This window comes from Eumetopias jubatus, unplaced genomic scaffold (assembly GCF_037043125.1).
Source record: "Eumetopias jubatus isolate StellerSeaLion01/CBP00866 unplaced genomic scaffold, mEumJub1_p1.0 scaffold_14, whole genome shotgun sequence".
Lineage (NCBI taxonomy): Eukaryota > Metazoa > Chordata > Mammalia > Carnivora > Otariidae > Eumetopias > Eumetopias jubatus.
In genome coordinates, this window is record NW_028274820.1 from 93,262,988 (window position 1) to 93,277,828 (window position 14,841).

General features: G+C 39.5%; 1 protein-coding gene across 1 annotated transcript in view; it reads right to left on the reverse strand.

Annotated features, from left to right (window-relative positions):
* Window positions 1–1,827: 1,827 nt before the first annotated feature.
* Window positions 1,828–14,841, reverse strand: part of SVOPL (SVOP like) — a 69,592-nt gene continuing 56,578 nt past the window's right edge. Inside the window, exons 14-15 of the mRNA XM_028106354.2 lie at window positions 5,099–5,212; window positions 1,828–1,941 (exon numbers count right to left, since the gene is read on the reverse strand). Of these exons, the coding sequence (XP_027962155.2) occupies window positions 1,828–1,941; window positions 5,099–5,212 (228 nt within the window). The remainder of the gene's footprint in view (window positions 1,942–5,098; window positions 5,213–14,841) is intronic.

Below are 14,841 nucleotides of genomic sequence, written 5' to 3' on the forward strand. Positions count from 1 at the left end.
TATTATAATTAATATTGATAACTCTAAAGAACTGCCTGTTTTAATTAAGCCAAGAAACTTAAAATAGCTTTATTTTTTAAACCAAAGATTATCCTAGATCACTTGAACTTGAAAAACATTTGAGTTGGTTTCTGTATTTCTGAGAGTATACTTGATTTATATAAACATGTGTTTGTCTTTAAGCAACTTAAATAGAGCTCTTTACAAATTAATTTTGGCAATACCATCTGAAGGTAGAAAAAAATCCTATCTATAACATAAACATACAGATGCAAACCGGTATCTTATAGCTTTTGTTTTAAAATTTTGGCCATAAAATGGATACAATAATATACTAAACTCACTAGTTTGTCAAGAATAACTGGATCCAAATTTTGTTTCTGGCAGATAGAATAAGTTGTTTATCTGCTCAGATGGCTCAAACTTCTTACTAGAGTTTGTGGAGAAGACTTAAAAACTTTTCATTTACCTGATTTCCAAATAGCCTTAAAGTAACAATTGCCTCCCCAAAGTTTGCATTCCAAAGAAATGGCCCTTAATGGTTCCTAGAAAATACTGGTTAGAACATTTATATCTCAAAGGCACAGAAAAAGAATGCAAGTTCTTCCAAGAAGAATCTTTGTTTCCTAAGTCCAGAATTTTTATAATACCTACAAGCCTTTTGAGATGAATAGGGGAGGTTAAAAGGAGGGGTGGCCTTTTTTTGTTCTGATTTGTAAGACAAGGACATTTTTAATTCCTCAGAGAATTGGGTCGCACCCTGAATGATACCAAGGGGCTGACCCACCCATACAGTCTTCAATTTGCTTTTTTATTATCGGGAGGATGATCTTCAACTAAGAAATCAAAAAAAGATTCCTGTGTTCTAGATTTAGAGCTGTTTGTGTTTTGCATTCCCCCCACCTTGGTATAAATTTCATTCTTAAGGGAGAAGACCTAAAAAGTTCTATCAGGCTCTGAATATTTGCTTGCTATTTGGCCAACTTCTGGCCATAGGGTACTACAGAGTTACTTTTTGTAAAAAATCCTTGCAACTACCTTGCCAAATTTCAGCCAGCACAAACAGTTAATAATCCTGGCAATATTTAACAGTCCAAAAGATTTTACCCTGCCAAGATCCATAACTCCTCCCAAAGATAACCAAAAGAAAAAAGGACCTTAGCAATTCCCTAACCAACACTTGGTAGGCCCCTAGACACAAATGGGGTATAACCCACATTTCTGTGCAGCCATCTTTTGGCACCCATCCTGACAGTTGAGCTGCCTACAGACACAAGAATGAACAACCTACAAGCCCCAGCAGGCAGAAAGCCACAGTCTCAGGAAACAAAACGAGACAAAGTAATTGCCATCCCTGGGAGAGAAAGGATCAATAACCAATGGGTTCCCTAAAACCAAATTCCCAAGAATCTGGATTTGGAAAGGAAAGGACAATGTGCAGTTTCTCTTGACCAGGCATTACAGTGGTCCAGAAGAGCTGACCTTGATAAGAATGATTTCTCTTCACCAGCTTCTGCCAGTTTCACCAGGATCCCATCTACAGGCTCCACTGAGTGGAGTTTAAAATCGAGTATAGCTCTCAAGATTTGGTAAGGGTTTCCATTAATTTTAGTTTCCCCTTGGCAGTTTGAGGGAATAACTGGTAGTAATTTATAGGAGAATCCATCAGAGTTCCATCAACCCTAGCCTCATGGAGGGGGCTAGAGGTCCTTCCTTTCAGAGTAAATATGGGGGCATTCAAATGTGATAAAATCTTTGAGGACAATTTTTTCCAGTGTCCCAGTTGATTGCACCAATTTGTGGGCCAGTGTGTTGATGATGGATGCCCTAGGATGGATGCAATAGGGGAGACCCAGCTGTTGTCTTAGGTTTCTGGCCTTGGAGCTGTTGCCGTTTTAAGGTCACTAACTTCCAGGACCATTGGCTTGGGTCTTGTGGTCTCTACAGGGTGGAAAGGCAATTCAGATAATGGAGGAGTAGACTGTTGATTACTCAGGTAAAGGAAGATAGAGGGGAGTTGAAGGTGTCCCATCATCTTAACAGTTTTGTTTTAGGTATCTCTTTTGTCTTAAATTTTATTAGCCTTTTGCACTGAATCAAACTATTTTAGAATTTTGAAACATCTTGGAGACTTCTACATACCAATTAAAATAGGTATCCCCTCCTGGTTATTGATTTGCGAACCCTTTTTTTTATTTACGTGCACTTCTTGGCAGTAGATACAGCTTCCAAGACCTCAATTCTTTGAAACTTGATCTTATTTAAGTTTTGGGTTTCTCAGAGTAAGTTAATCCCCAAGCGGGCTTGGGGATTTTGTGACGTCTTCCGTGTATTTTGTTGCACAGAATTTTTCTTGAGGTTGCTAAGTGACCTAGTGTCAGTCTATCTTGTTCTGTAACCAATGTTTCCTTGCACTGGAGTCTTAGATTTAGGTGGCAAGTGCTCTTTTAAGTGCTCAACCCATGCCCACCAACTTCACATCTTTTGCTTCCAAGATTCCAATTAGCAATGGCTTTTAATAGTCCAACTTGTGCCCATTTAGATTTTGTTGTGCCATTGGTTACAACAGTTCAAATTTCTTATCTTACTTCCCCAAGTCTCCCAGCATTTTATGCAAAGGATGTACCTCAAGGCTTTAGGAGTTGCTAACTGCTGCCACCCCTTGCAGACTCCCACTATAATGTACCTTTCTGGGAACTATATTTTACATACATACATACATACAAAATATATATATACACACACACATAGTTGTATATAACTGTATATATTTGTAGCACATAGCTCGTTTAGATCAGAGCGGCACACAAAGCCTAGAAGTGACTTATCCACGGCCCTTGGTTTTGATGAGAGGAACAGTGAACTCAAAGGATTCAGCAGGCTCCTTGCGTGTGTGTCTTACTGTTCCATAGGGCCATTAGCAGTGTGCTTCAGATGCTCATCCTTGTTGCCAAAACCAGTTAAAAATTATTTAGGTGACCCAAACAAACCTTATTTGACATTTTATGGAGCAGGCAATGTCCATTCCCGAGAGTCCAGAGAACTACAAGCTGGGCAGAAGGCAGGAAGCTTTTATAGGATAAAAAATAAGAGGCCAGAATTGGCTTGGTGATTGGCACACTGAACACACTGTTTCTGGCCCAGTAGAACATTTACAGGGACATGAAGGTTATTTCAGTTTGCTAGGGCACCTGGGTGGCTCAGTCTTTTAAGTGTCTGACTCTTGATTCCGGCTCAGGTCATGATCTCAGGTGGTAAGATCGAGTCCTGCATTGGGCTCTGCATGGAGTCTGCTTGAGATTCCCTCTCCCCCTGCCCCCAGCTCTTGCACTCTCTAAAATAAATTTCACTTTGCTGATACAGCACTCTAAGCAGGAGCTATTCCATCTTGGGCCTAGAAATTTATTTCAACAAAACTATGGCCTGTTAGCCAAATTTAACCTCTGGCCCTCTTTTACACAGTCTAAGAGATAGGGATGTTTTTTACATTTTTTTAAATTTTATTTTATTATGTTAATCACCATACATTTTTTTAAGGCTGAAAGGGTGGTGGAGGTGTGTAACAGAGACGATATTTAGCTCACAAAATGAAATAGTTACTGTCTGGCCCTTTACAGAGAAAGTTTCCTGACTTTAAGCCATTTGCACCTCTGGTTCAAATAGGAATGATTTGCACCCCTATTGAAGCAGGCGTATAAACCCTCTCATACATAGACTTGGCTAATACAGTGATACTTGATATGTGGCTGCAGTGAGTTCTTTTTCCACTGCGAAGTGCAGATGGGAAGAGTAGATGAACAAGCCGTGGGGTCCCCAGTTTTAGAGGTGTCCACAATAAGCGTAAATAGCAATAAAAGACTACATCTCAACATAAAAGCCTTAGGTGTTGTTTTTTTTTTCTACACCATACCTAGTGATGTCCTGCATGCTACAATTGCTCAACAAAAGGCAGATAAGTCATTGCATGATGTAGGAAAGCTTGCTGCACTTTTTAATTTTTTATCACATCATGGGAGTCTCCCATAAAGTAATAAAATTAAGATACAAACAGGATCTGGGAAAAAATTCATTTATTCCCAGCTTTTTTGCAATGATATGCAGGATTCATGCTAATTTAGGCATACTTTATAGATAAGCACACAATTTAAATAAATGCGAATTTTAATTGTGAATTTGACTGTTTTGAAAGGCTTAATGATACAACCCCAAGTTCACTCCTTAGCTACCAAATTTCAGGCCAACTTTTGCTACAAACCTCATGGGAAAATATCAAGTATATATGCATTTTCTCTAAGAAACTTTAACAACTTGATGTCAAAGAAAAGCTACCTTCCCCCTACCCATCTCCCATAGAAACCTTTCCAATCTTAAAAGTATATTTTTATAGAAGTTCTCTATAGTCTCCGAAGAAGAACATCAATATAAAGTTTACCCACCTCCTTCTCGTGTGCCTTATTTTTCAAAAATACATCATCAGTTTCTTAATTACCAAGTAGTATACAGAAATTAAACCAAGTTTTTAAAAATGTGCCACAGCTCTTTGTAAAGATAAAATGCATTTTTCTTCTCTGGTAGACATTGGTTTACGGGTCTTCATTTAATTTGCTGGAATAAGAAGTGATTCAGTAGATCAATACATTTAATAAAAAGAAAGCCTCTCCATTCATCCTCAATGTCTGGCACTCAAAACTGGAAATAGAAGATTTCTTAATAAACTTGTAAGGAATTAAGACCCTAGCATTTACCCTGTGTACCTGACTGGCAATGGTAGCTTTAGAGTTAATTCTAGTGTGATAAAAACATCATTCAGAAAAATCACACTATAAATGTCCTCTTTCAAGAATTTAGCAAAGATTTGGAGCGAATACTTGGTTACTTCAGTTTCAGTGCTGCTCGAAGTTACATGCAAGCAAACTGGATACCCATTTTTTTTTTTTTTTTTTTTTTTTTACTGGAACCCATTAAAGCAAATACCACACACACATTAGCACACACCTGGATGTCAGGTCTCCTTCAAAGAATTTCCATATTCCAAGCTCATTTCCTTTGGTCCAAAGATGATAGTTGAGAATACTTAAGAGATTTCTGCATCACTTACCTGCAGGGCCCGTCCTTTGGTCTCAATGGGGAGAGTAAATGCAGAAATGGCACATACAACACAGACCGATGAGAAAAGACACAGGGCCCCCAGGAATGATGCACTCATAAGAACCTGCAAGTCATAAGGAATGACTCAATTTATTGTGCCCCAGTCACTTCTAAATAGATTTTTATGTCAAAGGGGAAATCCTCTCTCCACCTTACATGAATGGATGTCCTTTGCAGCCATTCTGCAAATAGTGCATTCCTGACATCTTAGGTCTATTATTTATTTGGGCCCAGCTATTGTAGGCATTTTGTGTGACCCTGTGAGTTAGGACTGACATTAACATGTACTGGCCAAGTCAGACCTCTCTGCACCCACTCCTCGGTATCTCCAGAGCAAACCAGTGTCTGGGGAAGAGACGAGATCTGGTTTTCCACACTTTCGTACCAGTCTAGTTTGCTCAACTTCTAATTCTCATTGTATGCAGGATTCCCTCTGCCTAACATCCACTTGTTCCCCCTTCAGTTCTGACAGGATGGATTAGGAGGAAGTTTTGTTTTGTTTGGGGTTTTTTGGGGTTTTTGTTTTGTTTCTTGGAGATGCAATCTAATGGTCTCTGAAAAGATAATCAATTTTATCTGTTCATGATGCTTCATGTGTGACAGTACTTTCTGTTTGGTGTCCATTTTTTTCCACATTCAGAGTGGATTTCTGCCAGTTGGCCAAGACCATGCTCTGTTACTGGCAAGTTCAGACACTCCCATCTCCTACATCTGTTAACCCAGGGCTGCCTCCAGTTAGCAAAAAGCCAACCACTTGCTAGTTGTCAACTCATCTCACAAGGATAGTTAAATGAAGTGACTAAGGAACAGCAAGGCTCTCTACAGTCACAGAATACTACAATTTGGACAGACCTAGAAATTATCAGGTCTAGTCCAACCTAAAGTTACAAATAAGCCTAAAGTAAGGGCTAAATGACTACTTGTCCAAAGTCACATATAGATCCCTCACATGATCTACTGCTATTCAACCTCTTAGGTTCCGCTAAGATACACAATTTGAGAGCCCATCCTGTGTATAAGGCCTGCTGCCTTCCAAAACAGTAAATAATTCCACCTGCTGTGCGAGCAACCCATGATAATAACTTCCTAACTATTGTGTAGTTGACCTAGGAAGTATTAGGTACTGCTTTCTTGTCTCCCAAAATAAGTTACAGTTTCCCCAAAGAGGAATTTGGGAAACCAGGCTCAAAAAGGGAAAAGAGGTAGGAACCAAAAGAGACCAGGCAGTTGAACCATGACCAAAGCATGCCACAGTTAAGCATGTGTCTAGATACATCTGCCAATCCTGCCTTTTCTGTCCTTTAAAACCACAATTCACGCCACCACCAGCCATGAATTCTGAACTATTCCTCCCTATCCTTTGCAACAGATTTAAAGTCCTAGATGGTGTGAGACCTGATGGGTTCAATTTAGGTTACATAACTGCTCTACTATCTAGGATCAGAGAGAGCAACTGTCCCCCCCCCCTTTTTTTTTGGCTTCCCTACAGAGATACCAGTCTGGGCTTCATAGCAGGACTCTAGCAATCCAGTAGATGTTACTGGATATTCTTCCAATAAGCTCCTTTCTGCCTAAGTTAACCAAAGTCAATTTCTAGTGTTTGTAAAGAACTATAGTGCTTGATTATAAAAATCATCTGAGAATTTTATTACAACGTATATTCCCAGGCCCCTCTTTGATTCCCTGTATCAAAAAGATTAATCTGTTAATCCTCTACTTCTAAAAATCAGCCCAGACCAGGGACAAAGAGCAACATTACACAGTGAAGAAAGGTTTAGCCACCACCAAGACAATTCTAAAGGTTTCCCACAAAGCTTCAAAATATATTCAGTAAAAACTGAAAGAAGATCTAGATAAATCCACATACAGGTGGAGACTTCAATACCCCTCTCTCAATAATTGATAGAACTACTAGTTAGAAAACTGAGGACACAGAAAAACTTTATATGCCATCAACAGAGTCTAATTGACACAGAACACCTTACCCAACAAACAGCAGAATACACATACCTCTCTACTGCCCATGGAACATTCACCAAGATAGACCAGGTTCTGGGGGCATAAAATGAACCTTAAAAGATTTAAAATCCTAGGGTTGCCTGGCTACCTCGGTCAGTAGAGCATATGACTCTTGATCTCAGGTTTCTAGGTTCGAGCCCCACATTGAGTATAGAGATTACTTAAATCTTTAAAAATATATATATTTAAAATCCTAGAACGTGTTCTGACTTTTTTAAAGTATCAAGCTAGAAATAACATAACAGCAACATCTCCATGTACTTCTAAATCCCGGGGTCAAAATCTCATGAAAAATGAAAATACAGAATATTAAATGTGTGGGAAAGAGCTGATAGGGACAAAAATAAAATACGTAGGAATAAACAAGAAAGGTATAAGATGTATATGAAGAACATTATAATATGTAAAATTGACTAAGTCTATTTAGTTCTTAGAAAAATGTACTGTGAAAGTATACTTCTCAAAATAATCTGTAATTCTAATGGATTCTCAATCAAAATCCCAGTAGGAGAAAAAATCCCAATAGGATTTTTTGAGTCGATTTTGGGGAAATTGATTCTAAGGTTAATTTGGAAGAATGAACATATAAGAAAAATCAGGGAATTTCTGGAAACGTGTGCAGGTGAGAGAATCTGAGGGAAGTTATTAGCCTAAGTGACAATAAAGTTCTAATCATTAGCAGTGTGATGCTGGTGCCAAAATAGATCAGTAAAACAATGCATCACAAAATAGATCTAAGTATGAAAATTGGGCTTATTATAATAGCGGCATGGTAAATCGATTGAGAGGAGCCAGACAAAAGGATGATTAATGGCCTGGGGACAACCTGCTAGGCATTGTTTTGTTGCTTTTAAAGCTGAATTCTTACCTCAGGCCTTAAGCATAAACAATTTGTGAAATGATCAAAGAATTTAATGTTTTCTGAAAGCCTTTGAACTCGCAGTGTCTTATTTTTAGAAATAATGGATGCATGAATGATGCAGGCCAGTAAGCATGACATAAAACACTTAAGTGAAAATGGTAAATTGAGGACATAATTTTAAATTTTGGATGCCAAAAAATTTGATACTAAAATCAAAAGACAAACCACAAACATTGAAAAAATATCTAGTATAATAATGGCTAATGGCCTGTAAGAGAGTTGCTAATCACATCAATAAGCAATTTGCCAAAAAAAAATAATACAAATGTATAATAAACATATGAAAGATGTTCAGCTTTACTAATAATGAACAAAGCACAAATTAAGATATAATTTATTGTCTACCATATTGAAAAAGATAAAAAAATAAAAGGTTACCATCCTTTTTGATGAGGAAGGAAAGAACACAATGCTTGCTTAAGAATATGGGTGCCTGGGAGTGCAGTCAGTTAAAGTGCCCAACCCTAAGGTTTCAGCTCAGGTCCACCATCTCAGGGTCATGGGATTGAGACCCACATGGGGTTCTGTGCCCCACGTCAGGCTCCACACTCGGCACAGAGTCTGCTTGGGTTTCTCCACCTCTCCCTCTGCCTCTGCCCCTCCCCTCATGCTTACTCACTCCCTCTAAAAATGAATGAATAAATCTTTAAAAAAAAAAGTGTGTTAATATGTTATATCAAGGAATGCATATTTTAGAGAAAATTTGACAAGATCCATCATAATTTAAGGTACATACACATTCGACTTAATTATCCAACAGACTTTTTCTACAAAATCATGCTTTTTCACTCATACATATTCCATAGTCATTCCCACAGCTCTCTGCCCTACTGCAGGGGGGAAGGGGGTGAGGAGGGGCTCCCTAACCACACTAGCTAGCAGACCACCCCATCACTATCTCCTTTCTGTTTTCTATGTTTACATAGCATTAATTATACTAACATTAGTAAACCATTTGTCTCTTGTCCCTCATCCATTCTCCATTAGAATGTAACTTCAAAAAATGTGGGACCTTGATTTGTACAGTATCTGTAACATAAGAGTTCAGTGCTATTGAATGGCAGATATAGTTGCCCGTATACAAAGGTGTAGTGTGCATGATGGTCACTGTCCCATTGTTTGTAAAAGCAGAAAGAACACAGAAATGATTAATTCATCCACCAAATAACAGCTAATTATGGCACATCCATGCAATGGAAATCCATGCACTTAACTTGAAAGAATGAGGTTAATCTACATTTACTAACATAAAAAAATTATTAATGTGAAGACAGTTGCAACATGTAGGTATGTGTGGGTAGATGGACAGTTTGTGTGTGTTTATACATGGGCCTAGCTACATGTATACTCACACAGATAGACATAAATAGTGTAAAGAAGAGTCAGACTCCATCTGATGACTGCTGCCAGCCCTTAAGCCTCACCCTTCCCTCCTCTTCTTCTGCCCCAACCTCTGAACTGGTAAGAGAGCCTGGGTGCCAACAAAAGATCCAAACCACACAAGCTGCTGCCCTAGTGTGGGAACCCTCACCCCAGCCACAATAAAAACCCCAGCCAGTCTCCTTACCTTGCCCTCTCGAGGTCAATTAGGAGTGCTTGAGAGGGCTGTCCTGCTCTCCCAGGGACCTCAACTATGTAATTTAAAAAAGAAAAAACCTTTTCATACCCTGTTGATGTGTGTATACATCACCAGTCCTAATGATGAGAATATGGGGGGCATTCCATCTTTCTCCACAGGTGACTATAACATGAATACAGATAGATGTAGATAGATAATGTACATATTCATGGAAGTATATGTACCTACATATATACATGCATCTATAGAATACACACAAATATTACTGGTACATACACACCCAGAAAGACAAATACATGCATAGAAAACAATCTGGAAGAATATGCCCCAAGCTATTAAGACATACAGTGGTTAGTTCTGGTGATAGAGAATTTTCACTTTTGCAGTTACACATTTCTATATTTGGAATTATATAACAAGCATATTTTGATATTTGGAAAAATATCTAGGGGCATCTGGGTGGCTCAGTCAGTTAATCATCTCCCTTTGGCTCAAGTCATGATCCCAGAGTCCTGGGATCGAGTCCCAAAGTGGGCTCCCCACTCAGCGGGGAGTCCGCTTCTCCCTCTCCCGTTGCCCCTCCCCCTGCTTGTGCTCCCTTTCTCTCTCTCAAATAAGATCTTTAAAAATACATATATCTAAAAATAAGCGTTGTTAATAAAAAGGAAAAACCCCAAACTATACTTCCAACTCAAGAAGTACCTGAGAAACTAGTGTAAAAAATAAAAACAAGCCGAAATTGCAAATCAGAAACAAATTGACTTGATAAATTATGAATTATAGTGCATATAAATGTATGGAATTAAAAATGTAAAAGAGGACATAATCACTAACACAGATGAAAAAAAAAACCATAGAGAATAGTCCCCAGAGTTCTTTGTTAATAAATTTGCATAAATATTCAATTAAAATGTTTCCTGACATTTACTCAAGAGAAGATAAAAAAAAAACCAGGAGAACCAAAACACCAGAAATACACAGTGGCCAAAAAGTGCATCCTCAAAAGTGCCAGGATTCACTTTCACAGGTGAGTTCTTTTGACTCTCCAAGGAAGGATCCAGGGAAAGAAAAGCTTCCAATTTCTTTTTTTATGAAACCAGGATGACAGTGACTGAAACCTAACAAAAAATAAAATACAAAAGTCCAACTGCCCTCTCACATGTGAGTGTTGATTCAAAAATTATAAATAAAATACTGGTAGATAAAACCTAGTGGTTCACTAACAAAGTAAAACACTCTGGCTAACGGGACCCTCACTGCTGTCACTGGCACCGTGGCTGGGAGTCTTCCCCTGCCCACTCCTGCTCCCTCTCTCATTTACCCTAATCTCTTGCATGTGCAGTTGTTAGCATCTGCTTTTCCAAGGACTCAAACTGACTCAAGCTATTTCAGTAAAATAGTTGGATACAAAATCAAGATAAAAGATAAATTCAGGGGTGCCTAGCTGGCTCAAAGGAGTATGTGACTCTTGATCTAGGGATCAGGAGTTCAAGCCCCACATTGGATGTAGAGATTACTTAAACAAAAACAAAAAATTCATTTTCTCTCCAGGAAAAAAAAAAAAAATTTCACAAAATGTTTCGATGCCCACTATATGCCAGGCACTGGAGGAGGAGAAATACAAAAATGAGCAAAACATGCCCATAGCCTTGTCCTCACAGGGCTTCAAGTACTGGAAGAGATCGATTTTAAATAACCTGGGGGCGCCTGGGTGGCTCAGTTGGTCAAGCGTCTGCCTTCAACTCAGGTCATGATCCCAAGGTCCTGGGATCGAGTCCCACGTCGGGCTCCCTGCTCAGCAGGGAGTCTGCTTCTCCCTCTCCCTCTGCCTGCCACTCTGCCTACTTGTGCTCTCCATCTCTGTCAAATAAAATCTTAAAAAAAAAAATTTTAAATAGTCTGGCAAACAAATCAGCAATTACAATCTGATAATCAATATGAAGGAAAATTTCAAGGTGGCACAAGAGCTCACAGCAGGGAGACCAGACTCAGTTTAAGGCCTCAGGAGGACTTCCCTGAGCAGAGAATTAATCATAACTAACTGGAGATGGAGACAGGGTGGAAGAGGAGAGGGTTTCCAGTCCAAAGGAATAGCAAGTGAGAGAATCCCAGAAGGTGGTAACTGGGTAATCAACTACAAGAACCAAACTGTTTACAGCTAAGTAAACAGGTAGGAGCACAAGGTGGGAGCCTCATTGGTGGAGCCCTATAAACCAAGTTGAGGATTTGGGTCTTCACCTACAAAGAAGGGCAATGGCAAGACAACAAAAGAATTATAAGCACAAGAACAACATAGATCTGCATGGATACAGGGAGAAGTTGAAGGAGAATAAGAGCTTGCAGAAGGAAAGTCATCAGGATGTTCTCTTGGCAGCCCAGTGAGAGGCTAGGGTGATTTGAACCAGAGTGGTGTCAGTGGTGAGAAAGGAGGAGAGGTGAATGATACAGGACCTACACTAGGAAGTTAGATCTGCGTCACTGGGGATTGAATAGGATGGGGAGGGAGAAGAGAGTGGAGAAGGACAACTCCAGGTTGGACAGTGATGCCATTCACTGATGGGGACTGGAAGAGGAATGCGTTTGGGGAAAGATATCCTGAGTATGACATTGAACATGCTTAATTTAAGATGATTTTGAGACATTCAAGTGGAAATGCCAAGGAGGCAACTAGATACATGAATCTGGAGCTAAGTAAGGCCTAGTCCAGAGATACTAAGTTGGGAATCATGAGCATATGATTGATAATTAAAATCATAAAAAATGGGCAAAATCACCTACATGGAGACTAACATATAAAAAAATGAGGGTCTAAAATTGAGCACTAAGAATCCCCAACAAGAAAAGAATAGAAGAGGAAAATAAACCACAAGGAGATGGGGAAGGAACAGCCAGAGATGCAGGAGGAAACCCACAAGTATGCCAGGTGTTGGATGCCCCAAGAAGGTGACAGAAAGTGAGGACATGACCATCAGTCCTTACAGTAAGGGAGAGGTCGACATGGGAGATTAAAACAAGGTTTAGATGTAGAGGCATCGAAGTCATCAGAGATGGTATCAATCATTTTGGTGGAGTAGGGAGGGCTGCAGCTGAGTTTGGGGTGGGGGAGTCAGCGCGGGGAGGAAGTGAAGACAGTGAGGGGAAGGAAGCCAGTTAAGTAGTTGGGCTGGGAAGAAGAGGAAGGAAAGTCAATGGGGGTGAGTTTACCACTTGTAAGCTATGGAATCTTAAACACATTAAAATGTTGACTGGACAAGAAACGACAGATGTTGGCAGGGATGCAGAGAAACGCGAACCCTCCTACGCTGTTGGTGGGAACGCAAGCTGGCGCAGCCACTCTGGAAAACAGTATGGAGGTTCCTCAAAAAGTTGAAAATAGAGCTACCCTACAACCCAGCAATTACACTACTGGGTATTTACCCCAAAGATACAAATGTAGGGATCCGAAGGGGTACGTGCACCCCGATGTTTATAGCAGCAATGTCCACAATAGCCAAACTGTGGAAAGAGCCAAGATGTACATCAACAGATGAATGGATAGAGAAGATGTGGTATATATATACAATGGAATATTATGCAGCCATCAAAAGGAATGAGATCTTGCCATTTGCAACAACATGGATGGAGCTGGAGGGGGTTGTGCTGCGTGAAATAAGTCAATCAGAGAAAGACATGTATCATATGACCTCACTGATATGAGGAATTCTTAATCTCAGGAAACAAACTAAGGGTTGCTGGAGTGGGGGTGGGGTGGGAGGGATGGGGTGGCTGGGTGAGACATTGGGGAGGGTATGTGCTAAGCACTGTGAATTGTGCAAGACTGTTGAATCACAGATCTGTACCTCTGAAACAAATAATGCAATATATGTTAAGAAAAAAAAAGATAGCAGGAGGGGAAATCAGAGTGGGAGGCGAACCATGAAAGACGATGGACTCTGAAAAACAAACTGAGGGTTCTAGAGGGGAGGGGGGTGGGGGGATGGGTTAGCCTGGTGATGGGTATTAAAGAGGGCATGTTCTGCGTGGAGCACTGGGTGTTATGCACAAACAATGAATCATGGAACACTACATCAAAAACTATGATGTAATGAATGGTGATTAACATAATAAAAAAACCAGATTCTAAAATGTTGACTGGAAAGGTCGGGTTGAAATCACAAGACAGATGTGATTATAAACCTGAAAAATTCAAAAGGCTCAGATGAAAAACCATTAGGATTGAGTTCAACACTCACTAGCCTTTCCAAATACAACTCACTCAAACTGTGAGACTAGAATTTATAATGAAAGAAAACAATCTATTCACAACAACAATAAAGAGCCTTAAAATGCCTAAGAATAAACTTAACAAGATAATCAGAATCTCTTAGAAGAAAACAGTAAAATGTCAGCAAGGAGCATAGAACAAACATTGAAAAACTGGAGACAAACTCTGCTCTTAGGAAGAAAGTCACTTTTTCCTAAATTAACAGATACATTTAATGAATTAATAATTAAAATCTTAATAGGATTTGGGCAGAGAGGGGAGGCTCTGAGGCTTATCTGAGAAAAGAACAATGAGGTGGGGCTTAGGCAGCCAGTTTTGAAAATGTACTATAAATATCATTCAACTAAGGAGAAGAATATGACAATGACGAAACCAGACAGATCAATGGACTAAAATAGCGAGGCTAGAAATAGACCAAGTAATTGTGGAAATGTAAGCAAACAGACATTTCTAACCCAGGAATAAAAAATGGGTTATTAAGTGTGTAGGGACCACTGGCCCACCAATTAGGAAATCACACTGGGCCTTCTTCTACTGCAGTATCCCACTGGCCTAGAAGAGGACAGGTCAGGAGTTTCTGGGTCAGAATCTGGGATGCATTCACTTCGTGAAGGCTGATTAAGTTGTACACTTAGGATTTGTATGCTTTTATGTGTTATACTTCAATAAAATGCTTATATATCCTCTCCCCCAAAAAAGAGAAGGCCACAAACGACTGGAAGAGAGAGGTATATTTTCATAATCCTAATCACAGACCACAGAAGTTGTAAAGAAAACATTGATAAACATGAGGGTCTATGAACTTACATTTTCTGTACAAAGCAAGGAGAACAGAAACAAGAATGAAAGACAAATGGAAAATTGGGGGGAGTATTTGCAATATGTCAGAAAAAATGGTTGAAATCCTTT